Source organism: Falco naumanni, chromosome 7 (assembly GCF_017639655.2).
Source record: "Falco naumanni isolate bFalNau1 chromosome 7, bFalNau1.pat, whole genome shotgun sequence".
Lineage (NCBI taxonomy): Eukaryota > Metazoa > Chordata > Aves > Falconiformes > Falconidae > Falco > Falco naumanni.
Window position 1 is genome coordinate 54501254 of NC_054060.1, and position 26562 is coordinate 54527815.

A 26562-nucleotide genomic window follows, 5' to 3' on the forward strand; every position below is an offset into this window, starting at 1 on the left:
AAACTGTTGCTTGGCAGTTTTATGTGTCTTCTGATCAGGTATTCACTTGACACCAAGCTGCAGTCACAACTTTGCTAATAGTAAAATTCCTTCCAGAAAAAAACAGGTAGCATCTCCCAGATGATGTACTAAGAAAATGAGTAGTTGGTTATATTTTGATAAATTTATACCTGGACATTTTTATTTCTTTGTTTCCATTTGCACAACTTTTGTTCAGGGACTTGTTCTTTTTACCTAGAAGGCAAACACCCACAGCATGATACCAAAACACACAAATAGCATTGTGCAATTCACTCGGATGAGATGCTGTTACAGTTAGTCTTAATCAAAGAAGGCAAAGGCAGTAATCAGCCAAATTAATTATTTTCTCAGATGTGTACACTTAAAAATATGGTAACCAATGTGTCTGTACGCAATAGAACTATTACTATGTAAAGAAGTTACACGGTGAGAGGAAAAGAGACTGTTTACAAAGGTTGCATGCCAAAACAGTTAATAGAGACTTTGCATCTCTCTCTCTTTCTCTTTTTTTCTCTCTCTCTTTCTCTTTCTCTTTCTCTCTCTCTCTCTTTTTCTCTCTCAGTATATGCTTCTGCAATGAAAGCTGCGCCCACCGTCAGGATTTCTACATGATGGGATTCTCACCAAGAGGCTATTTAAGTAACTTCCCAGTTTGTTAGAGGATGATACAGAGAGAGAAGCTTCTTGGTTTAAAGTAAAAGAACAAATGGGGTTTTCTTCTCTTTGGGTTCATGAGGATTTAAACCAAATAACTGTATTGCCTAGGTTATAAATTCTTTCTTTGAGGAAATCCTTGGAACTGGGAAGCATGACCATTCTATGTGGTCTGACAGCACCCTAATACAGTTCCTTGAGGATATTTAAAAAATAGGAGCATTTTTACACTAACTGTATATAAAAACTAGTAACATGGTGTGTCACTATGAAGATGATGTCTTTCTGTAGTGTGGTACAGGAAACAGTACTGTGTCTCCGGCTTTTAATATGAATCCTACTGCTTGGTGATTCTATTGGTAAGTACTCGCTTCATCAACAAAACCTGAAAAAAAACAGTGCTCAAAGTTAGTCAGTTCGGAGAAGCTACTTTCTATCACTATTCAGTTCTAGCATTCTTAGGTTTCCACCCCCAAAATCTGCTGGAGTTTCTCGCGTTTATGAGTTTATGTGACAGAAGAACCTCATCAATCATGTCTCCCTGGCTGTCTCCAGAGATGGCTCAAAAATACTGCCAGACGCGTAATTCACAGTACCCCGCTCACGGCGTGGCACATGCTTTCAAAATCGTGCCTAGTACGATATAATGTTTTCATTATCAGCTGATGACCGGGTTCATCACCTCTAATAGAATCGTGCTTAATAATTGATGCTTTCAACGTGTTCCGTAATTAACTCTGACATAAGTTAGAGAGGCAACAAGGAAGCAGGTGTAGCCACAATGTGCCAAGGGACACGTGCGAGGTGACAGAGCGTGCTGCACACAGGGGAAGGAGGGACAGGGCGGGGGGGCACAACGGGCCGCTCGGCTCCCCCCGTGCCCCCGCGGGGGGGCAGCTTCCCGCGCCCGGTGCTGCCAGCGCGCCCGCCTCGCCCGCCAGAAGCGAACCGCGGTGCTATGAACCACCGGCCCGAAGGTGGCGCTGTAGGCCTCGCTCTAATGACCAGCTCTTTTCCTTCTGTAAGCTCTTCTAGTCGCTTTTTCCTAGGAAGAGCTCGGCTACTCTTCGTGTGGTAACTATGGAGGTTCCACCCACAATGTCCCAACTACAAACGGATCCACCCGCCGCCGAGGCAGACGCAGCGGCTCCTAACGCGTTCCCTGCCCCGCCGGTCCGCGTTGGCGCAGCAACCGCCTCCCGCGTTACCCGCGCTCACAAGCCGAGCAGCGCAGCCGGCTCCCGCGCGTCCCTCGTCTGGGGATGCGGCAGCTGGTGCGCGGGGACAGACGCTCCCGCTGGCGCCCGCACACCGCGCCCCGCCGCCGCGCTGCCTCGGGGGCCACGAGCGCCCGCTGCAGGGCCGGCACGCGCCCCCGGCCGCCAGCCCAGCGCCGCAGCGCGCACACCGAGCCCCCCGCCTCCCCACACCCCCCGCCTCCGGGCGCTGCCTCCCGCCGGGGCAGCGGCCCCAGCACCCCCACCCCGCCCGGCCCCGCCCGCGGCGCGGTAGGACACCGGACGGAGCTGCGCGTGCGCCCGGCGCCCACGCCCCCTCCGCCCGCCCGGCGCGCACGCGCGGCAGGCCCGTGGCCCCGCTCTCCGCGCGCGCCGCCGCCACCCAGAGCGCGGCGCGCGCTCGACGCGTGCGCGGAGGCGGCGGCGGCGGCGGGTCGCGATGGCGGCGCGGCGCGGGGCTGCCCCCCTGGCGCTGCTGTGGCTGTTCGCCGCGCCGCTGCTCGGTGGCGCCCGCGGCTCGGAGGCGGTCGGGGCAGCCGAGTCGCCGGGCGGCGCGGGCGCCGGGGAGCGGTTTAAGATCGAGGGCCGGGCCGTGGTGCCCGGGGTGAAGCCGCAAGACTGGATCGCGGGGGCCCGGGTGCTGGTGGACGGGGAGGAGCACGTCGGTTTCCTGAAGTGAGCGGCGGGCGGGGCGGGGGGCTCGGTCCCGGCGGGCAGGGGCCGCTGTCGCCCTGTGCCGCGGGTGCCGCTCGGGGACCCCGCCGCCTCCGCGCCGCTGCCGCGCTTGGCGGCCCTCGGCGGCTGTAAGATGGCGGCCGGCAGCGGCCGAGCGGAGCTGCCGCCGGCGGGGTGGCGGCCCTGCCCCAGCCGGCGCCGCGCCCTGGTGGAGCCGGGCACCTCACGGGCGGCTCCGGCTTTACGGGTGCCCCGGCATCCCGGCTTGTAGGGCCGGGCCCGGCATGGGGCTGCGGTGCGGTAGGCACGGCCGTGCCCAGCCGCCTGCTGCCGTAACCGTAGTGAGGAATAGGGCGGCTGGCTTTTTAGCAATCAAAAAATCGGAGCTGAGTATTAATTATAGAAGTCAGGCAGGTTTGCGGTAAATTCTGGAGGATGGTGTTTGTGGGCGCAAATTCTGTCACTTCTTTAAGACCCTCTTCTTAGCAAGGAGTTTACGTGTTCTGGAGGGGTGTTTGTGTGTGGCAGAAAGCTGCAGCTCTCTATTGCAGTACCTGTGAAAAACTCCACTCTACCAGTGCAAGCCATTTCAGGGATATGGCCTTACTGCATCACACAAGATCGTGCATCTGCATCCTGCAGCTGTAGAGAATCACTTCAGCTTGTTCGGTCTCCGGGGGTGGTGGGTGCATTCCAATCAGCGAAGGATCTAGCCATGTTAAGACATAAAAAATGTGCTTAGAATTAAGAATTGAACTAATCTCATAGTTTCAGGAGTAGAAGCCAATTCTAAAATGCTCTCAATACAGCATTTTTAAAAGCATTGCTTTTAAAATCATGTACTAAAAATGAGAAAGTTTATATAGATTTAAGATAATCCATCTCACGAGTACCAATCATTTTTAATTATTCCCTCTGCAGTAAAAGTTGAACTGAACTTTGGCTCTGGGAACTGTCAATAGGTTAACACAATAGATTTTACTCTGCAAAACTTGCAGGATCTTGTTAGTGTAGCACCTGATAAACCAGTATAACCAAGTTGTGGGAGCCTGACTTCACATTTAGGAGCTGATTTAATAAATACCATGAAGTTGGTAAGTTTCCAAATGCTTGCTTGGAATTCAAGTTGTCTGAAATACGAGCAAATATTCTTAGCTAAGAGCATACTGTATTTATGACAGTATAACCTAGATATCAGGCTCTGTTGATTACATAATTTGATACATCTATTTATAGTTTGATAAACTTATTTGTAGATGTTGCGCTACTATAAGCGTGGTATATATTAGCAAAAATACTTTCATGTTGGTTGGGAATTTTGGGGGGGGGTCATTTGTAATGAGCATTGTACTGGATGGCAGTATATTTTTGGTAATAACTATTAAAAAAAAACAGCTTTCTTAATAGTGGGATTTCAGGCTCAGTAGAAAGATCCTTTCAGTGTCAGATTTAAGTGTGTCTGGTATATCAGAAGAAATATTTGTCACCCATCTCTCAGGCAGGGTTTGATTATATATTACATGGATATCATTCCAGTTATCAAAAAGAGAATAGTTACTTGACATAGCAAAGTTGCTTTTTGAGTATCTCAAGTGTCATTCTCTTGTACAAGAATTTTTATAAACTATTATTTTCCCCACTGTAATAAAAATGGAACTCTTTTTTTTCTTCTAAAAAGGCAGTATTGGATACATATGTGAAGTGAGGTATGTGAAGTGAGGATGTGCTTTGTCATATAAAAAATTCCTTAGAAAAAAATTATAATTGTATTTATCAAAATAATACTGTAAAGAATGAAAAATTAAAAGGAAATTCCTAGGGAAACATCTTTATAGTAGTTCTGACATAAGACAGTGTAAGCATTCTTCTGGGTGCAAATCATCACATAAAGTATTGGTGAAACCCCCTATGCAGCGCTGCTTATATGCTACTGTCCTCATGATAGAAAGGTCCTTAAGTGATCTATGTCCCTGAGAGAGAGAGAACTTGTGTAGAGGGCATAAGGACAAAATCTGGTTTGAGGATTTACTTTTAAGAGGGTTCATTTATTTGTTTTCCTGATTCAAGTTTCTGATACATCAGGTTTAGTATTTCCCCTCCCCCTGCTTTGAACACCTTTTTTGTTTTAACTTTTGAGTCTTATTTTTAGGAGAGATTATCTTTTGTATTAATTTTGAAAGAGTAGACAACACTGAAGTTTTTCTTCTTGGAAACTTCTGGAAGCTTATAGGAGGAAAACTACAAGCTTCTTCTGTACTGTAATTCTGTGGCAAATGGAGCTGAATCTTTCAAGTACCCTTTTACAAATATCTTCATCAAATATTGAAGTTTCATATTTTAAAATACAGGCAATCTCTCTAAAATCCCTTCAGCGTATGTGTTTAGAGCTTTGGTTTCCTTATTGTTGTGATAGAGCTTTGCAGCCTGGGCTAGTCCTCAGTGGAGCACATAAAAGTAAAAATCTCTTGTTTACAATGAAGGCGCAAACCAAAATTTTTGCACGTTGCAAGTTGTCTCCAGTATCTACCCACACTATGCAAGATGCTCATTTTGGGTTTCTTCACTTCCAGTGGAAGTACTGAAGCAAACTTCATTGTATGTATTTTGGAAGGGAGAAGGAAGGTACACCTTCCTTGCTGATACTGTTGTCATTCAAATCCATGAAATCTAATAATTTTAAGTCTTTCTTAGGCTGTTAAATTATTCCTCCAGCAAGACAATAGCTTGAAGGCATGCGAAAATCTTTAATGTAACTGGTAGTTTTTGCTATTGTGGTGGCACACGTTGATGGCCTTAAGGGGCTTGATATTGATACTATGAGTGCTTTTGATCATCGTTGTTATATTAAGATTTATAATAGAAAATGATACCATTACAGTTTCTAATTTAAAAAAATATGCCGCTCCCTCTTGTGTTGTGGAGCATATTGAAATATAGTGGAACTTTCTGTTTTTTCAGGACCGATGGAAGTTTTGTGGTTCATGATGTACCTTCAGGATCTTATGTAGTGGAAGTTATATCTCCTGCTCATAAATTTGAGCCTGTGCGAGTTGACATAACTTCAAAAGGCAAAATGAGGTGAGCCTTTCCTGATTTGCTTCTGTATTGATCAATTAAGTATGCCTGGCAGCACAGTATAAGAAGCATTTGAACGGAACTGTAGAGCTGAAGTTCTATTTCAGACCATGTTTGAGCTTCTTTTAACACCACTTCTAGGTGCACGTTCCTGCAAATCCAAAGTCTGATACCTTCTTTTCATATTTATGATGTTAAAGAAGAACAAATGGATAAAAAGAGCCCTTCTATTGGTTTATTTTGTTGTTTTCTTATGTAGCTATCCTGAGTTAAAATTAGACATAAATAAATAGGTTAACTGCTCTTTTACCAGTACTTCCTCCCCCACCTCCTTTTTATTTTCTTTTTTGGTAAATGTTCTGTTAAGACGTGGTACAATGAAACTCTAATTCATGCTGATTCTAAATTCTAAAGTGTTTCTGTTACACCTCTATAAGATACTCCTTACAATTACTGGCAAACACTACTAGTTGCCAGCCTGCAGTATTTCTGTAGCATTGTTAGCTTGGTATCTGAGGACTAGAGGTAACAAATTTGACTTTAGGTAACTTGCTGGAATATGTCTACCGAGCAAAGTACTATTAGGCTGGATATTTCTGCCAGTCAAATGGGTAGAAGCTATGAGGAATACAGCTGGGAGATGCATGAGTGTGTGTGTGTGTGATACACAGGGAAAATTTCAACTGGGCTTTCCTAAGGGATGTTCTGACTTAAAAAAACCACTATAATTCTTGAGGAAACAGCATGTTGATAACAGATGCATTTGGTAAGATCTACTTATCTCAAGTTTTGAAGAAAATAGGTAATCATAGGAGAGAAAGACATTTTCTGAATGAATATTCAGTGAAAAATTCTGAAGTATTAAATGTTTTCTCTTGTAATGGCTGGAAGTTGTCCCTGGCATTGCATAAGGTATTCATAAATAATGAAAAAGTGAGTGACGAAGTTAGATGATAGTACCAATTAACTATCTAAATACTAGGCCCAAGTGAGGAATACTAGTGAAGAACTATGAAGAGACCTTATAAAGTAATAAAGACCGAGATTGAGCATTGATACATGCAAAGTAATGCACTTAGTGAAAAGGTAGTAGTAACTTCAGATATATAAGTAAATGCTGCCCTGAGAAAGTGTTTAAGCTACACTACGCTATTTAAAGCTGTACCTTTTTAAACATTGTAGCTTGCTTGTTATCAAGATGGGAAAAAATGTTTTGCAGAAGTCACATTTGAACAGATAGTTATGATATTTCTGATCTGCAGGTCTGTTCTTCGTACCAAGTTTTTCAACCTGCTTAATAGTTAGCTTGGAAAAAAGGTGAAGTATCATCTAATTCCAGAAAGTATGCTGCTGAGAGAAATAAGCTTTTGATAAGTGAAGCCAGGCTGACACTGCCCAGCAGATAGTTTTGTTGGTAGTCTATTATTGAAACTGTGTGGAATATTATTAAATAATCTTTATTTTTTGTTAAAGATTGTATTTGTATTTTTAATTACTTACATATTGCTCATTAGAGCAAGATACGTGAATTACATCAAACCTTCTGAAGTTGTCAGGCTGCCATACCCACTCCAGATGAAGTCTTCTGGACCTCCTTCATACTTTATAAAGAGAGAATCTTGGGGGTGGACAGATTTCCTCATGAACCCTATGGTATGTACAGGCAACGCACAAAGGTTAAAAGTATGCTAAGGATTGAAATGTAGCTATTCTTCAGAATACCAAGAATTAAATAATTGAGAACGGATGTGCACACACTGCTTATTCTGAGAGGATTGTTTTATTTCTTTGTTTTTCACTGTGTTTTCCTATGACCTCTGCTGTGCCCTCTGGAGATAACCCATAGTCTGCTTCCTTTGACAACATGATGTTGCTCTAGTCGTATAGAGATCAACGTGTTGCAAGATTGTAATTATAATATAAATATAATACATAATTGTAATTATAATAGTGAAAGAGATAACAAGCATTATCTTTAATGGTCCAACTTTGAAATCTGTTATTTAAAACATAATACTTCCTTATCACATTTCTTTCCTGTCAAGTGGATTACTGTTACTGGGTTACTGACTCAGAATGCAGGAGTTGTAGAATTTGGCTGTTTGGCTAAAAGCTCTATGTCAGTATGTCTAAAAATGCCTGTACTAACAAATAAGTACTGTTAAGTTTTTATTCATATATTAATTATATAATTATATATGTAAAATTATAAGTAACTGAAGAAGTATTTGCTATTTTCTGTGTAGGTGATGATGATGGTTCTTCCATTACTGATATTTGTGCTTTTGCCTAAAGTTGTCAACACCAGTGATCCTGATATGAGACGGGTAAGTACATTCAATTGATACAGACAGACAGAGCAAAGATGATGAGATTTTAAGGTATAAAAAAGGAGTAAAAACAAAGCTGGACTTGTAAAAGAAGTCTTAATGGGCATCATTTATTCAGTTAATAGAGCGTTGCTATTCTAACAATGAATTCTAAGATTCTCGAGTCATGAATTTGCTATTAAACAGCACAACACAGAATGAATTTGTTTGTCACAGCTTTGAAAGTAATACAGCATGAGTAGTGTTTTCCAGAATTTCTTTAGAGTGATAAATACAATTTCTGGCTTTTCTATAGATTTCCAGTGTATTTCTGTACTGTGTTTAAAACTTACAGTTTGTTTTTAGACATCATTTTATATGTCAATTGTGTTGTGTGATGTGGGGTTCTCTTGCCCATCAACCTAAACCACGTACTTTGCAAGACTGTTAAATCCAGATATCACGATAGTGTATATGATACTGAGTCTTAATGTAGTCATTAAATTATCTGATTTATCATCCTTCCATCATGCAAAATGCCGAATAACAGAAGGCTAGGACAAAATGGAGACTCAAGGTGTTTGCTAAATCTTTTCTTATTTTTAGAAGCATTCCTTGTCTTGTCATGGGTGGCTGCTTTTTGAGGGTTTTGTTAACTTAAGCTCCTTTTCCTCTAAATGACCACTGTCTTCAGTAGTACTTTATAGGTGTCTGAGTATTTTTAATTTTTTTTTTTTAAGTAATACTTACGAAAAGCATATCAGAGCTCTGTAATGCTCTTTTGGCTTTAATTTTCATTAAAACTTAATACAAAGATGTGCTAGATATCTATGGTGTGTTCTTCAAACCGAGCTGAACTTTGAAAGTTGAATTTTTAAAAAATCCTTGCTTTTTTCACTGATCTGACTGTGCTTACAGACAGGCTGTTCTGGTGATTTAGTTCTTATTGGCTGACTGATGCAACTTCTTAAGGAGGAATTCTAAGCTGAAAGAATCTTGCTTGTAATTTAAATTAAAGAGGTAGGGGAAAGTAGTTTTTAAGAACTCTATTGCAATGGTGTTCTCTAGCTGGCCACGTATTAAATTCTTAAGTGTATATCCAACTGCAGTTTGCCTGTGGAGGTTATGTAGCTTGTGTTACATTTTTCAAGTTAGCTTGTTTTTTCTTTACAGAATCAGCACAGTACAGGTTTGTATAAAAGTTAATGTGCTTGATGTAGAAGCATTAAGTACAGATGTAGTATAGATTCAGTAGTAACAAAGGCTACCATAACAGCTGTTGCTTCATTTGTACCTTGAAAATAGGTAAAGCTGTATCATTCTGAATGGTTACTGGAAGAACAAGCTGACAATCCCACATTAAATTGGCAATTGCTATAAGTATTAACACATTGTGGATGTGCAGTTCAGCTGTTTGCATTAAAAGTACTTCAGGGCTGGTTTGTTTTAAACCATACTAATTCATCTCATAGAGCCATTACACTAAACTCTGAAGTTACATGAAGCTTAGCTGGATATATGCTGTCATTAAAATCCTTCCTTTCATGAAACAAAGAAAACTTAGCTGTTGTACGCTAATAGCTTGATGTTACAAAGTAGGTCAATAAAAATGTCTAATCCCTTCAAAAATTTGAGAGGTTTAACAAAAATAATTTGAAAATACAAAGTATGTGAAATCTATGAGAACACAGACCTGAAAACTTAAACAAAAGCTTAAATTTTAAAATGGAGGAAAGAATGCTGAAAATAAGTAATGTTTTTTTGTGATTTTTTTTGAAAATTATTATATTCTTTTTTTATCAGGTAGTTGCCCTGTAAGACTGCTTAAGACATGGTTACCTTTTTCCATATGCCAATGCTTTTAGTTCTGGGGTTTTATGTTTCTGTGTGTAGCTGGGCATTTGGCTGTGGTTGCATAAAAATATGTAGCAATATGTACGTACCTTGGAGGACTACAAATAGTAAAACAATATTTGGGAAAATTTGACATCTTTCTGATACGATCTTTTAACTGATGCCATAGAAGCAGCCAGAATTTTTATGACCTATTAAAGTTATCTAATCTTTGCATGCAGGAAATGGAGCAGTCAATGAACATGCTGAACTCCAACCATGAGCTGCCAGATGTCTCTGAATTCATGACAAGACTTTTCTCTTCAAAATCTTCCAGCAAGTCTGGTAGTAGCAGCAGTAAAGCAGGGAAAAGTAGTTCTGGAAAAAGGAGGTAGTTAAGTCTTCCTCCTAAGCCTGGGTTTGCACAACTGTTTGTTATGTGGTAGCATGTTTCTTTGTCTTGAAAGATCAAAAAGCCACTACTGTAAACTTCAATCAGGCACAAAATACGGTATGCTACAACTGTGGTGTGTAGCTTTTTTTAGTCTGTATAAGCTGTTTTGTACTTGACGGTAAGCAAAAGATGACATGTCTTCGATACTCTGTCTGTATAAAGTTACTGATGATACTGAATTAACTATATTGTTCTGTAGAGAATTGTTATAAATTATATGATGTGCTAAACAGTAATGAATGTCTTAATCATAAGACAATGTGTAAAAAAAAAAATTTCAAAGATAATAGAAGTGGAATTCAGTCTTAAGATGGCTATATGTTTTATACTTGCTGTTGAGTTCTGAAGTGAACAAATCGTCCTTTCGAAACTGAGTTGTGGTTTTACTAAGTAATTTACTGTATCAGCTTGTCATGTGTTACATATAATTTTATTTTACATTTTTTTGCTGCCTATACACTTTAGTTCAAGGACTTTCCACTTTTTATTGCTGAGTTCTATTCTGATCTACTTTTAGGGGTACGGGGGGAAAGCAAAGTATCCTGCATCAGAAAGTCTTTTAAGCTCTTTAAAGTTAATTTTGAATCCAAAGTATTTATGTAACATGATGTTTACCTTGGATCTTACACTTTTGGTTCTTACTGTTATCTCTCTGCTGTGTGTTCATCTTACCAGTGGTTTGATTTGAAGTAAATACAGAATGAAATTTTTAAAATGAAAGAAAAAAACCTGAATGTATAGGAGGAGGGTAAATCCCACTCATCTTTTAAAGTATGTCTCAAAGGATATGGCTGTCTCTAGGTATGCTAAGTCACGGGCAAAACTTTGTTATTTGAGTGTGCCTGTGTCTGTATTTCAGTATCTTTTCAAGCTACCCAGTAACTTTAGAGAAAAGTTGAGAAATTCGATGGTTTTCCACTAGATGAACATTTGCAAATAAAACTTAAAGCAGTACCTGCCAAACCCCATTAGCAACTGCCTGTAAATTAATATTTGATTATGGTTTTTGTAGCGTAAATGCTGTTCTTTCCCGTTTCTACAATTCCTGAATTCTTAGGTAACAGTATCCATGCAGTATGGGTAATGTATATCTCATTCCAAAAATGGTATTTAACATTCAGCTAAAGTGGATCTGAAGCAAAATAAATTCTAATGCATTTATTTGTTCTGCCAAATACTTAGGAGGGCTCTAAATTGTCTTAGAATACATACTTAGAAGTATGCTGTGAAACATAAAAGCTGCAGAAGAGAAGATATTCATTCATACGATTAAGTCAACTTGTAAGATGTTGGAGGAGAAATAAACCAATTTTTTTTTTTGGACAGTGAAAGATTTCAGTCTTTGCAAAGTAAGCTGCACATTTTTGGTCTGGTTTTTGTTTTGTATACTAAGTAAAATATATCCAATAGAGACAAGAGCCTATTTGGATGCTCTTGCTGGAAGTATTTACTGAAATGGATGTCATGTTGCCTTTGTAAAAAAGAAAGAAAACCAACCAAACCCAGAAAAAAACAAACACCCAAAAAACTCCTCAAAAACATAACAAAAAAATCAAACACCCCCCCCCCTTCTTTTTCAGTAGTGTCTTCCTGAAAAATTAATGGAAAAAACCAGGGAGCAGTTCTTTGAAGATGAAACAATTAGCTATGTTACTATGCTCTCCTGGAACATACAAGCCAATGTACACTTTTATTTAACAGTGATTGCAATGACAATTAAATTGGATTAATTTGTTCTAATCACAATTTGTTCGGTAATTAATCATGCTGATGCATTTTTCCTTGTTACAAAGGTAACAGCAGCAATATTTCTGCCTTCTTTCATTGTCTCTGTTCACAGTCTTGATCCGCCTTCAAGAAAGAGTGGAGAATTCAGGCCATGAAAAGATGAAAGGCTTTGTTAAGTGTTCAAAGTAAAAAAAATTGACAGAAATTGTAAGGATCTTAACAAAACTTTGGAAGGAGCATATGGAATATTCAACATTTCTCTTTTTCTTAGAACTGATACAACTTTTTAAAGTCACTTGGTCACTTAGAAGTTTTAACATGGTCTTGGGCTATCATAAACACCATTGTACAAAGCTTACTTGATAGCGACTATGTATAGGTGTAACGCAAGGTTGTCTTTCTGCAGGAAGTAAATGTTTGCTGTACTTCAGTTTTAATTCCTTATTTACAGATTTTTAGTAATCTGTCTTCTATGTTAGGTCTGATATGTTTGTTTTCCCAAAAAAATATAGCTGCCTTTTAGTGAGGCTGCTTGAGATAACAAGGCAGACGGTACATTGAAGCAGCTGATAACTCAGAACGGAAATTGAAGATGTACAGAATCTGCTTGGACTGTAGACAAGCCAATTTCCTCATTGCCAAAAGGAGGGAAACTTGCTCCTTCAGCTTGGCCTAGGTAATCCTGCTGCCTTCTGCCTACAAGTTCTGGTACTTCTTGGGCTTTGCGGTTTGCTGAGTTAAGAGAAATTTTTCCATCTTTCTGCTGAATTTCTGTTACGTTCTAGAGAGTTAAATTAGCTTGCAGAAGGGTCAAAGAAAACCAGAGCCAGCAGAAAGTAAGCACCAGAGGCATGCAGTCAGAAGTAAGAGCTCTTCTCTGTTTCTGGCAGTGTAATACAGACAGCTCACTATATCTTAAGGATTTGTAGCCTGAGAACTCATTTAGCCATGTTTTGAATGAATGGGCACCTCTCAGTTTGTGACAGGCTGTGTAGAAGGGAGGGAAGACGTTTTGCTGAAGCCTGTTTCAACTATTATTTAAGATGGCGTGGAAGCTGTTTAGAACAGTTTGAAATAATTTCATCAATTACTTCATCAAAGATGCTTCCATTCTTCACATGTAAGGAAGAATTTTGGTGCATAGATGCCTCACCTCACTGTTTTGAACAAAGTATTTGTTGGTGCATATCTTTTTGATGAAGTAGGGATGATAATGGCTCTGTAAATGAGGTGTGTATTGCTTCAAAGAGAAAGGCTGGCTTGTGGTTAACGATTTTGTATTTGTAAACTCTATAGACAAGTGCCCTTGGGTTCTGATGCAATTGTCAGGCTTCATGTAAATTGTTCATGGTTTCTGTTTCAATTTCTTGTGTATGAAGTACGAGAAGCTTGTCTCAGAAGTATTTGGAAGCATAAATTTAGTAATGAATATTGGGTACTCAAATAGTGTTGTGGAAAGAGTAATGCACTTCACTCCTAAGAGAGAAGTGGCATGTTTACTGACATAAAAGAGCGATGTAAAGAAGTTGATAGCAAATGCAACAGTTTAACAAGATTTGATGGCAAGGTATGCTTAATTATTTACTGCATAGAGGGCAGGGTCAGACAAAACTGTCAGGAAGACCATCCTGTTGTGTCATGAGGTTCAGAAAAGAGCCCCTTGCTTTCTGAACCCCTCAGAGGGTGTGGCTGGATCCAGACTTGGTCAGTTGTTTGTATCTCTAGGATTATACGTGTGCAATCATTGCTTTGTATCACTTGGTTAACGTGTTGAAGTTTAGGATGCTATTAATTGCTTACCAGACCTGTATTGCAGCAAGGAATCTCCCAGCCTTGAGTAGTAACCTGGAGAGGCGTCCCTGCTCAAGGGGGGATCCTGGTGTGAGCCTGCTGCCATACAGGAGAGCTCAACAGGCCCTGGGCTGTCCACTATTTCTGGAATAAGGTGATTGACTTATAGTCATATATGCATACTGGCTGTATTTTAGTTGTCACATGCTCAACTAGCCCTCAGTTGCTGAGCAAGATCTGTGCCCTTTATGTATTGTGTTATTTGTTTCCCAAATTCCAAATTGAGCCAGGTGCGGCCATCGTGACCACCACTTGTGGCTATGGCTTAAGCAGAAAAGGGGGGCAGTGGGTGGGAGGGCACACCGCCACAGCCAGTATGGGTATGAGCTTACTGAAGAAAATCTAGTAAGTAATCTTAAAGAGCATGTGTATTAAGCATTTATATGTAGTTCTTTATACATATATATATTAAAGCAACCTTTTTAAGTAACCACATTTCAAGATTTCCAAAGCAGTCAGGCAATTTAAATACATATTCTTTTCCAATTTAATGAAAAGTGTATCAAATCGCTAAGATCCATTTAAACATCTCCACATGGGTGTTAATGGACCTTTCATTGCATAAAGGTGGTGGGTGATAAGTAGCTTAGAGGGCAAAGTTTGGTTTATATTTTGATAAAAGGGCCCTGTTTTTACAGGGTAACAGTGATAGCGGTACCTTAAGGTACTAAAAGGATTTCACTTCCATTTTTAAGACATCATGATCTTAATCCTGCTGCTATTGATAGTAGACAGTGATTTTGTATTCCTATGATTTATTTCTTTCATTTGAAAAGTACTGCTTTTAGGAAATTACAGTCATTGCAATTACAGAGTCATTGTGGGATAGCTTGCACGGCTGGAGTGCTGTCATGGATGGCTCTGTACTTGTTAGGAAAGACAAGCCAGCAAGGAGAGGTGGTGGAGTTGCTCTTTATGTGAGGGAGCAATGAGAATGTATCGAGCTGTCCCTTGGGGTGGATGCAGAATGAGTTGAGAGCTTATGGGTAAAGATTAAGGGGCAGGCCAAGACGGGTGACACTTGTGGGTGTTTGCTACAGGCCACCTGACCAGGCAGAGGAAGCCAGTGAGGCCTGCACAGACAGCTGGAGGTAGCCACACAATCACAGGCCCTGGTTCTCATGGACTTCACCCTGGTATCTGCTGGAAAGACAACACAGCTAGGCACACACAGTCCAGGAGGCTCCTGCAGAGCACTGATGATAACTTTTTGATGCAGGTGGTGGAGGAGCCAATGACATGGGGTGTGCTGCTGGACCTTGTGCTAACAAACAAAGAAGGGGTGGTTGGGGATGTGAAGGTTGGGGGCAGCCTTGGCTGCAGTGACCATGAGATGGTGGAGTTCAGGATCCTGCATGGAGGAGGCAGGGCAGTAAGCAGGATTGCAACCCTGGACTTCAGGAGAGCTACCTTTGGCCTCTTCAAAGACCTGCTTGGAGGAATCCCATGTGTTAGAGCTCTGGGAGGTAGGGGGTCCAAGAGGCTAGTATTCAGGCATTGCTTCCTCCAAGCTCATCAAAGATAGATGCATCCCTATGAGTAAGAAATCAAGCAAAGCAGGCAGGAGGCCTGCACGCATGAGAAAGGAGCTTCTGTCAAAACTCGGAAGAAGGAAGTTACAGAATGTGGAAAAAGGGACAGGCTACTTGGGAGGAACATAGGAACATTGTCAGAACATGCAGGGAGGCGATGAGGAAGGCTAAGGTCTGGCTGTAATTAAATCTAGCAAAGAATGTCAAGGACAACAAGATGACCTTCAAGTACATCACTAACAAAAGGATGACTATGGAAAACATCGGCCTGCTGCTGAACAAGGTGGGTGCCCTGGTGACAAAGGGTGCGGAGAAGGCAGAGTTACTGATGCTGCCTTTGTCAAGAGGATGGGGCCAGGCTCTTTTCAGTGCTCCTTGGCAATAGGACAAGGGGCAACAGGCTCAAACTGCAGCACAGGAACTTCTACCTGAATGTGAGGAAAGAATTCTTTACTCTGAGGGTGAAAGAGCCCTGGGACAGGCTGCCAGAGAGGCTGTGGGGTCTTATTCTCTGGGGACATCAAAACCCACCTGGATGCGACTCTGTGCAACCTGCAGGTAAGCCTGCTTTAGCAAGGGGTTGGTCCTGATGATTTTCAGAGGTCCTTTCCAACCCTGACCAGTCTGATTCTGAAAATAACCAATTATGAAATATAAATAATAGTAAATCCTTAGTGGCAATGCATGTTTTTCATTCTGATGTCTCAGAATGAAATATGGATATGTATGGCTATATATTATGCTTATTTAATGAACTGTAGAAGTGTTTACATCCAATGTTGATGGGCTATAAGGAATACAGACTTTAAAATTCTGGACTTCAAATCAGTGGAAAAGCAGGTTTACTAAAGAAAGTATGTTGAAGGGTTAAAAAACTACATACGCACATTTTGTACATTCTTGGGCAGGAAAAGCACAAGATCTATCTGTGGTGCAAGGGGCATTGGGAAGATCCTATTTAATAGGCTTACCTGTGATACGTATCTCCTAGGGCTAGTTACTGAACAGGTAACTGGCACTGAGGCCAGCTTGCCTGGAACAACTGTGCATGCTGTGTGCCGAAACAGAGCACATCGATGCTGTATCTCGGGAGTTGTTTCTTGCCCATGCTAACTTCCCTACCATATCCAGGAATTATTGGGAGTAGAGGGAGAGTGTCGTTATTTGGCATGTCCAAAAGTGTGCTGACAACTGTAGCACAAGCTTAATACTGTGAATTGGCAGATTCCCATGTCCGAGGAAGTTCCCTGGCAGTGTTTCATTAAGATTCTTGAAGCTATACGTGATTGAAAGGAGAAAAACTTAGATAAAGAACCCCAAGGTAATTTAAAGATTGCTGTTGTGGCAGATTTGACCCAAGTATTAAGATTTACAAAAAATAACTTTAAAAAATTTGTAGACTAAAGATGTTTTTGTGATGTTCTATAGATGTTCTTTTCTAGGTGATTGTAACATTGGCAGTAGTGCTAGCATATGTGGGCAAATGATTATAAGGGAGCAAATGAAGATGTCTGGCCATTTCATGATGCATATATGTGTGTGTGTGTCGTAACTGCAGTCACAGCTTTTAGAAGAGTACGGATTTCTTTATTTGTCTGTTACCCATTTGAATGAAGAAGAAGAAGCGATCCCGTGTTTCTTTCCGGCTGGGTAAGATTGCTATACCATTCAAGAAATTGATCTCATCAGTCTTTTCCTTGGTCACTACATAAAAACCGGACACCCATTTAAGGCTCCTCACTAAATGGTATACTCTAGCCACCCAACCCAGTTTTCCCCCACTATTGGTGTAGGCTTCATTCTCCGTGGCAGTCTGCCAGTGGACTGACTAAACACAAAACACATTATTGCACTTTAAGTGCCAAAAAGCAAGCAGTATCTATCAATTGTTAAAAAAAATAGAATTTCAAGTCTTACTGCTTTCATTTTTTTTAACAGCAAGACCTTTAGATCTTAATGACTATTTTGAACTTGATACTGTTTGTAAAATCTGGTGATTCAGACCATAAAATAGTACAACATTCAGGGAGCTTTTAGACACAAAATTTCTTGTAGGAGTAATACTGAGTTTTGATCTATTTTCAGGTTAAGCTAGTGAAAGCTTCTTGAGGTCACAAATAGATTTGGGTTTTTTTCTTAATTTTATTTCTGTTTCAAAATCCATAAAGAATTATGAACCCTCTGTTATAATAAATATTGATTCTTCAGTAAATCCTACTTTTGAAGTTACAAGGTTATTCCTTCAAATTATGCTGGCAGTGACCCTTGTCTAATACTTTGTTTCCGATAAGGTTATGAAGATTTAATGACAATGTAATTTTCTGTGCAAGTGGAGCTTAGTTAGTTAGGGCTTCTATTGACGATGCACAAAAACAGATTACAGTTGAGCTCATTTTTATTATGTATTTGGTTCTGCATGGCTGACAGGAATAAAAATTAATTAATGACTGTCATTCAGTCAAGGGCAAATGGTAGTGAATATACGCCAGAAAGAAAATCTTTCATGGCATTTTGTGACCAGCACTGGGTTTTGAACTGATTCTTTATAGCTGAATACAAACATCAAAAAGTAATATTACACATGGTGAAACTCATTTAAAAACAGAGCAAGTAGAAAAGTAAAAAGGTTTTCAAAGGAATATTTTCTGTTTGAAATAGTAGAATGTTCTCCTCAGAAGCTCTCTGGATTCTTTAAGGACCTTCTTGCTGTCTGGTACACACAGGTGTACCATTTCCCTTTGTTTCAGAATGGAGAATAAGACACCTGAGCTCATGGTCTGGTGTGCAGGGCACTGGGCTGCTGTTTACCATGCAGATGTGAGAAGAATCCAGTTAAATACTTGAATAATAGTTCCCATTCCTGGGATCAGAACAGAATAAGACTTCGAACTAATCTTTGGGAGGGGAGAATAGTGTTTCTTTTCCTACCAGTTCATCTTCTCCATAGATGTGATCCAGATTGCTTGAACTTGGCAGATGGGAAATGTATAAGCTGTATTAGTAATGATTTAATTTCTTGACTGTGGTAGTAGAACACCCTGAAGGAAAAGTGTACCTAAAGAAACTGGAGATCAAGATTAAGCCTTCTGATGAGGCTGTAATTTTGCAGTGCTAAACATTCTCTTAAAAAGAGGAGGCGCTCAGATGAGAGGTGGAGTAGTTACTGAAAGACAAGCTTATAGTGGAGTAAGTCCAGCATCCATCATCATATTTACCAAAAGTGATGAGAATTGTGTTGTTACCAGGTATGTGATTAAAGGATCCAGATGGTCCTTTCATAAAAATAATTGCTTTGTAAGGGTCCCCTGCATGTTAGGCACGTGACTCTATAGACAGTTGGTAGAGATTCCTTGAGATTGTTTCTGTAATCCTTTCATTTCTGCATTTGAACTGTAGTGTTACGCTTCCTCTTTTGTTTTGGTTTGTTTTCCTGCTAGTTCTATTCACATGATATTTACACAGAGCATTTTTCACTCTGCCCTTCGTTTTTATGAAGACTACAAGGCTCTTGTTGAAATTGCTGCAGCAAAATCTATTCAGCTGGCAGAAATAATTGTATACATCACTTATGCTTTCAGGTGTTTCAGTGGTAGCAACCAATTATTTCTATCACCAGGTAGCTAGCTAATGGTGGAGATGTCATTTGTCCTGGAAAGATCTAATTAAACTCTGTGCTTTCTTTGGAATATGTTTGAGGCCTATTGTATTGCAGATTTCTTTTCAAACCCTTTAAGTACTGTACCCTGAGAAGAATATAGAAAGATTGTACAGAGTCAGCCAGAGTTCACTGGAAATAAAAGTGTTTAGCAAAATGCACTGTTTACAGTTTTTTCATGGAGGAAGGAGGTGTGGGTGGAGAATTGAAGAAAATGTCCAGAGGGCTTGGGTAGCTCCTTGTGAAAAATGTCAACTTAAATCCCAGTACCTAACAGTGGAAGACACCTGCTGCTTTCAGCCCACTTCATTAGTATCACATAGGAAAGAAGCACCCTTGAATTCTGCCTCTTTCAATCTTAAGTCCATATAACAAAAAACCTGCGTGCTCTCCTTCATACATTGTAGCTGTTTATGGACTTTTTATATATGAATGGACTAAACTTGCCCTCTGAAGCTCATTAAGTGCCTTCATAGCTTTGCAGTACCTTGTTAGCCTTTTTATAATATTTTGTACATGGTTCAAATTTGATAGTCTCTTTTTAACTAGAAAAACTTCCACTTTCTCAAATGTGCTTCTTTGTAAGAAGTGATTAGGGCTATAACGACTTAAATTTCTAACTTGATTTAAGCACTGTTGGTTTTTTTTTCTCTTTAAACAGTGCTCATATTGCCTACTCTTCATGTATTTTTAATACTTTACATATAGTTTGTTTTTATGTACTTTTACTGCCTAAAAATTCTTTTGGATTGCAAGTTAGGAATTTGAATAAGGTATTTCTGCAATAACATGTTACTGAGAATATTAATACACTTCATCAACGGAAGTCCAAACCACGAAATGAAACTTGCTTCAGTTAGCTCTTTTATGAACAAATATGGACCAAAATTACCAGTGCAGCCAGGTTATATGAATACCTGTGGAAAAATATGTAAATGCATCTAAAGACCTTGCTCTGCTATACACTGTTACTTCTAAAGGGAAGTTTAATATTCTTTCTCCAGCCAATGCAAGGGGTATTTGTCTCAGCTGTTGAACGCAGCATTATGGTTATTCCACATATGGCTGCAGTAGTAGATGATGAAGAAGTCCTAGCCTACACTGTAGGAATGTACTTTTTGCATGTTTATGTACTGCTGTAGCACTTCCAGATAGTCTCTTCTGAGTGACCATGTGTGCCCAAGTATGCCATAACCAGGAATGCTTAAAATGCAGTAGGCGAGAAAGGTTATTGAGCTAACCAAACTGAAGCAAGCGTAAATAAATGAGAGTTTAAACCATAACCTGTGCATGAACCTCCTCTAATTTCTAAATTCTATAGGTTAAGTTTCAGAATCAGTGTGTTAAAGAGGTATTACAGGTTTTCTAGTCTGTATAGGTTCTTAGCCTATAAATTCTTAATAACCACAGTTCCTTAAAACAAACACCTTTCAGTAGTCATTGAGCAATGTGATTAATTCTTATGATGTGATCTCAGCCTCTCTCCCGGGGAGAACTATGGGCCGTGAAATGTCTTGTTTGGTAGATATTTTTCTGCTCCCACCCTATTCAACCCCTGTGTATTATTCACGTTGCTGTCCATTTTCCTTAAACATCAGCAGGATCAAGAAACTAAGTCATGTAGTTAGTGTGAGACGGTGAGATCTGTGATGTGATAACCATCGTTTCCTGGAGGGATTGACTCCACAGCCAGCTGCACGGACACACATAGTGTGGTGAGATATGTGTGTTTTGGGTTTGGTTTTTTGGTTTGTTTTTTCCCTAGGCTCATCAGCAAATTGAGAATTTAATTTGCTTATTTAAAGCCTGCTTTATGTTCTGAAGCATTCTCTGTGATCCTTCCAAGCATTTCTTGTGATGAAATATTGCTCTACATGAAAAGCCCCTCTTTTTTTCTTGGTGTTTTTTTGTGGTTTTTTTTTTTTTTTTCTTTTTAGCACTGCTACTTCAGCTGTGAGGTTGCTAGAGAGCAACAGAAATCACAGAATCTCTCTTTGGAAATGAGATGGTTGCCATGACAATGCTCCCAGCTGCTTCTTGTCCCAGATGATAAAATCATTTTTAGACTCCTATATTATAAGCTTAGGCTACAATTTTTAAACTAAAAAGTACAGCTGATTGATTCAAATCAAAGATCAACATATTGCATGTTAAAAATCTTTGGGCTGATAATCAGCTAAAATTGTTGAATCAAATATTTATGCAGGTACTATCAAATATTTTTATTTGTTTTTGATCAAATACTTGAGGTAGAACTGGTGCATGGAGGTGGAAAATATTTTCATCTTACTGATTTTACTAAATGTCTTTTTTTGTAGTAGAAATTCTCCTGAAAGCTGACTGATATTTAGATAAGTAGTGTTTAAAATGTGATTCTGAATCATGTTTTGCAATATGCCAAATCTGGATCAAACCTGAAGTGCTAGATACTTTTAAGTTTCATTATCTCTGAAGTCCAGACAGTTGATTATGGAAGTGTTAGTTGTTTTGGTGGTCTCTTGTCAACTTCACATGGAGCAGGGTTATCACCAACACTAGATCAGTTTAGTCATGCTGTGTCTGGCCAGTGTTAAAAACCTCCAAGCATGGAGGTTTCACAACCCGTCTGGGAAAGCTGTTCCAGTGCTTCACTACTCTCAGTGAACAAGCTTTCCCAAATGTCCAATTTGAACCTCCCAAGTCACAGGTTGTGGTCATTGCACCATGTTATTGTTAGACTATGTGATTAATCATGGTGAAATCAAAAGCCTGGTGAGGTTCAGATGAATATTGACAGATAGAGGAACCCTAGCAAACCTGGTCAATGAAAACTGGAAGACACAGACTTGACAGCTCCTAAGACTACCAAAGGAGAACGATTAGACCATTTTTGCAGGTGTGAAACCCAAAGAAACTCTCCGGGAAGTCATTGCAGAATGAGGTATTGCCTGCAGGGGACTCACTATGGGATGCGGGGGAAGGGCACTTTGGAATTGCTTAAAGGTTATTATTCGATGCTTTTAGCAGGACTATGGGAACGTGTGAAGCTTTATGGAATGGTTAGAGGAAGGACCGAAGGATGGGGAAAGGTGGGATCTGTGTAGCAGGGAGGAACAAGCCTGATCTGATTTCTTTTTTGACCTGTCTATGCTGGCTGCTTTTCATCACCTTATCAACCCCTGGGTTTTTTCAGTTCTCATTTTCTGAGTTTTTAAATGTAGCTCACTGTTCTTTATTTCTCTTTTTAAAAGACTGGCCTTTACTATGCCCACTGAAGTCCTCTGGGACCTCCATGACTTCTAAAAGGTAAGTGTAAATGGTTCAGAGAGAACTCCTGCTAGTTCACAAGGTGCCTGTCGGATTTAATCTGTCTTTGCCATTTGAAAATATCTAACTTCTTCAGTGTCTTTGAGATGTTTTTCACCTAATCTGGCCTCTAATCCTACTCATTAAAATCAATTTCATTAAGTATCTGATCACTGTTTATGAAGTCTGCAACAAAAAAAGACATTGAATCTGTGGCATTTGCCCTCCTTCCTCATTAAATAATGGATTTTTAGTTTTGACTGCTTTTTATTTCCAATTAATTTACAGAATATTTCTCTAATTTTTATGCCCCTTCCTAACGGCAATCTTTTTAATCTTAACCTCTGATTTTTTCCTAGTCTTTTGTTGTGTTATTCTCATATAGTCACTCTTAGGAATTTGTTGTTTTATTCCACCATTTGCACATCTCCGTTTTGACTTTCAAATTTTTACAGAACTCTTGAACCAGAACTTTTAAGCTGATAATATGGTTCCTGTTTTTCTTCATGAGAAATAGTTTGTCATTTCTCCTTTATTATAGTACCTTTTATTAACTGCCACCCTCCTTGATGAGACTTTTTCTCTCAGAATCTTAGCAAGAGGGGTTAGAAAATGGTTGCCTAAGTTTCTTGGTCTGCTTTTTCTTTTTCTTTTTTTTTTTTTTTAATTAAAATATATCGTCCTTACAATACTGCATATTTCTTTCCTCAGAATCACAAATTCTACCATATTAAGTTATGTGTCACCTAAATTGCATTCCACACAAATACTTTCCAACAGTTTTCACCTGCAATAATTGTATCTGGCAATTTTGGCCACCTTTAAAATAAAAAGTAACTTACAAGACGTGTCCTATCATACTCTTTTCCAAAGCTACCAGAGTAATTTCAGTTTTTCATTGCCACTAGTCCTATCAGCTAACTAAACAATTATTTTTCCAGTGTGTCCTATGATGATGGATTTGGATGCATTTTTCAAATTAGGTCCTGCTTCAGTGTGTTTTTTGAAAGTGTGCTCTTTTCAATTTAGTTAAGTTTCTATCCCTTTAGAATTTGGTCTATGCTTCAAGAGGAAGACATAATAAATGTGGGTTTAGTGTTTACTTCAGACCTTGGAATATATTTATTAAAAAATCGGAAAGAAAAAAAGTTCTGAACATCTGAAAAGTCAGGTATTTCCAAGAGGGAAGCATTTGTTCTGTTTTACTTTCAGTCCAAAATATATACCTTGGTTCATTTCCTAAATAATGGTTCATCTCACAAATAATGAATGTGTAAAAGGAGATTTAAAAACTGTATTGAAAATAGTCTTATGTGCAATGTGTTTCAGCAGTTAATAACTGCTTTCTGCATTGTCAGACAAAACACACACTTCATATGCCATTGCTAGCTCAGAAGTTCAAGAACAAGTGAAAACTGTTACAAACATTTTTTTGTTACTGATCCTATACAAAGATACTAAAGTGCATTTAGCCAAGGTTGCAAAGCAATTCAAAGTCACCCAAAGTTGCAGAAACATTTCTATGGCTTGGTTTTGTTGTTTGGTGGTTTGGTTTTTCTCGGGTTTTCTTCCCCAAAGCAATGACTTGTGCTGTGCACTCATAAAACCTCTTTCAGGAAAGATACTCAGTGAGCCGTTTTCTGTGTTTTATGTGTTTTGCCTGGCTGGAACTTTGTTGCTTGAGTTCCTTTGTATGCTGAACAAGATTATTGCATGAAATGCAGCATTTTACATGTTTCTGGCAAAAACACAAAGCCATAAATCACCCATGTCAAGCCTTTTGAAGACCCTGGGTATGCAAGTTGCTAGCTTGTGTCAAAGCCTTTCCCATAATGATGGAGGCCATTTTGGGCACAGAGAGCACAAGATGATAGAGTTTTTAACTCTCGGAGAAGTAAGGAGGGGGGTTAGAAGAACTGCCACCTTTGACTTCTGGAGAGCAGACTTTGGCCTGTTTAGGAGCCTGGTTGACAGAGTCCCTAGGCAGGCAGTCCTGAAGGGCCAGGGAGTCCAGGAAGGCTGGGCATTCCTCAAGAAGGAAATCCTAAAGGCACAAGAGCAGGCCATCCCCATGTGCCAAAAGACAAGCTGGCAAAAGAGACCACCAGCCTGGCTGAACAAAGAGCTTTGGCTGGAACTTGGAAGAAAAGACATCTTACAATCTTTGGAAGAAGGGGCAGGCAACTCAGGAGGGCTACAAGTATGGCATGAGGTTTTGCAGGAAGAAAATTAGGACTGAAGCACAACTAGAACTTAATACGGCTACTGCCATAAAAGACCATAAAACATGTTTCTGTAAATATATTAGCAACAAAAGGAGAGCTACAGAGAATCTCCATCCTTTATTGGACACAGGGGGAAGGAAACATACTGGCAAAGGCTGAAGTACTTAATGCCTTCTTTGCCTCAGTCTTTAATAGTAAGTCCATTTTTTCTCTGGGTACCCAGCCCCCTGAGCTGGAAGACTTGGACAGGGAGCAGAATGAATCCAAGAGGGAACGGTTAGTGACCTGCTACACCACTTAGACACACGCAAGTCCATGAGGCCAGATGGAATCCACCCAAGGGTACTGAGGGAGCTGGCAGAAGTGCTCACCAAGCCACTTTCCATCATTTATCAGCAGTCCTGGCTAACAGGGAAGTCCCAGCTGAGTGGGAGTTAGCAAATGTGATGCCCATCTACAAGAATGGCCAGAAGGAGGATATGGGGAGCTGCAGGCCTGTCAGCCTGACCTCGGTGCTGGGGAAGGCTATGGAGCAGATCAGCCTGAGCACCATCACACGGCATGTGCAGGACAACCATGGGATCAGGCCCAGCCAGCGTGGGTTTATGACAGACAGGTCCTGCTCAACAAACCTGATCTGCCTCTACAACAAGGTGACCCACCTAGTGGGTTAGGGAAAGGCTGTGCATGTTGTGTACCTGGACATCAGTAAACTCTTTGACACATTCCCACAGCATTCTCTGGGGAAACTGGCTGCTCACGGCTTGGGCGGGTGCACTCTGCGCTGGGTAAAAAGCTGCTGGATGGCCGGGCCCAAAGAGTGGTGGTGGATGGAGTTAAAAGCCAGTTGGCAGCTAGTCACAAGTGGTGTTCCCCAGGGCTCAGTGCTGGGGCCAGCTCTGTTTAACATCTTTATCAATGACCTGGACGAGGGGACTGGGTGCACCCTCAGTAAGTCTGAAGACAACACCAAGGTGTGGGGGAGTGTTGACCTGCTGGAGGGCAGGCAGGCTCTGCAGGGGCATCCGGACAGGCTGGACCCGTGGGCTGAGGCCGGTTGTACCAGGTTCAACAAGGCTCAGTGCCGGGTCCTGCACGTGGGTCACAGCAGCCCCACACAGCGCTACGGGCTGGGGGCAGAGCGGCTGGAAAGTGCCTGGGGGAAAAGGGCCTGGGGGTGCTGGCTGACAGCTGGATGAACATGGGCCAGCAGTGTGCCCAGGTGGTCCAGAAGGCCAACTGCATCCTGGCTTGTATCTGAAACAGTGTGTCCCCCTGTACTCGGCACTGGTGAGGCTGCACCTTGAACACTATGTTCAGTTTTGGGCCCCTCACTGCAGGAGGGACATTGAGGTGCTGGAACGTGTCCAGAGATGGAAAATGGAGCTGGTGAAGGGTCTGGAGCATAAGTCTTACGAGGAGCATCTGAGGGAACTGGGCTTGCTTAGCCTGGTGAAGAGGAGGCTCAGGGAAGACATCACTCTACAGCTACCTGACAGGAGGCTGTAGCGAGGGAGGTGTCAGTGTCTGCTCCCAGGTAACAAGTGATAGGACAAGAGAAAACAGTCTCAAGTTACACCAGGGGAGGTTTAGATTGGACATGAGGGAAAATTTCTTCACCAAAAGGGTTGTCAAGCACTGGAACAGGCTGCTCAGGGAAGTGGTTGAGTCACCATCCTTGGTGATATTTAAAAGATGTGTAGATGTGGCACTTTAGGGATATGGTTTAGTGGTGGACTTGGCAGTGCTAGGTTAACGGTTGGATTCAATCTTAAAGGTCTTTTCCAACCTAAATGATTCTATGATTCTGTAATATTTACCAGCACTTATTGACATCATTATCCAGACTACTAAGGTTAAATTAACACAACTTTGATCTTGCTAGAACTGATGGCTTCATTATATGGGTTTATCTATGGGCATTTTTCATATCCCTTACACAGAAAGTCTGGTTAGTTGCAATGTAGTAGCCAGGTTGCCATCGCAACTAACTTCAGAGCTTGATGAAATAGTAAGTTAATCAATAT

At 40.7% G+C, this 26562-nt stretch overlaps 1 protein-coding gene and 1 long non-coding RNA gene across 2 annotated transcripts; one reads left to right on the forward strand and one right to left on the reverse strand.

Moving 5' to 3' along the window:
* The first annotated feature begins 2308 nt into the window (after positions 1-2308).
* EMC7 (ER membrane protein complex subunit 7) lies at positions 2309-11590 on the forward strand. Its single transcript, XM_040600995.1, has 5 exons — positions 2309-2588; positions 5547-5666; positions 7178-7316; positions 7910-7990; positions 10048-11590. The coding sequence occupies exons 1-5, from the start codon at positions 2353-2355 to the stop codon at positions 10198-10200; spliced, it is 729 nt and encodes a 242-aa protein (XP_040456929.1). The 5' UTR covers positions 2309-2352; the 3' UTR covers positions 10201-11590.
* On the reverse strand, positions 2601-26260 carry LOC121091348. The gene is made up of 3 exons (XR_005828908.1): positions 26248-26260; positions 24907-24913; positions 2601-3190 (listed from the first exon to the last, which is right to left on the reverse strand). It is a non-coding gene; the product is annotated as an uncharacterized LOC121091348 (long non-coding RNA).
* Between the last annotated feature and the right edge of the window lie 302 nt (positions 26261-26562).

What these genes read in the sequence shown, in the direction of transcription:
- EMC7 (XM_040600995.1), top strand. Translation starts at nt 2,353, where the DNA reads ATGGCGGCGCGGCGCGGGGCTGCCCCCCTGGCGCTGCTGTGGCTGTTC. An exon ending in GAGCACGTCGGTTTCCTGAA is followed by an intron (nt 2,589 to 5,546) that starts GTGAGCGGCGGG and finishes CTGTTTTTTCAG; the next exon opens with GACCGATGGAAGTTTTGTGG. An exon ending in ACTTCAAAAGGCAAAATGAG is followed by an intron (nt 5,667 to 7,177) that starts GTGAGCCTTTCC and finishes ATTGCTCATTAG; the next exon opens with AGCAAGATACGTGAATTACA.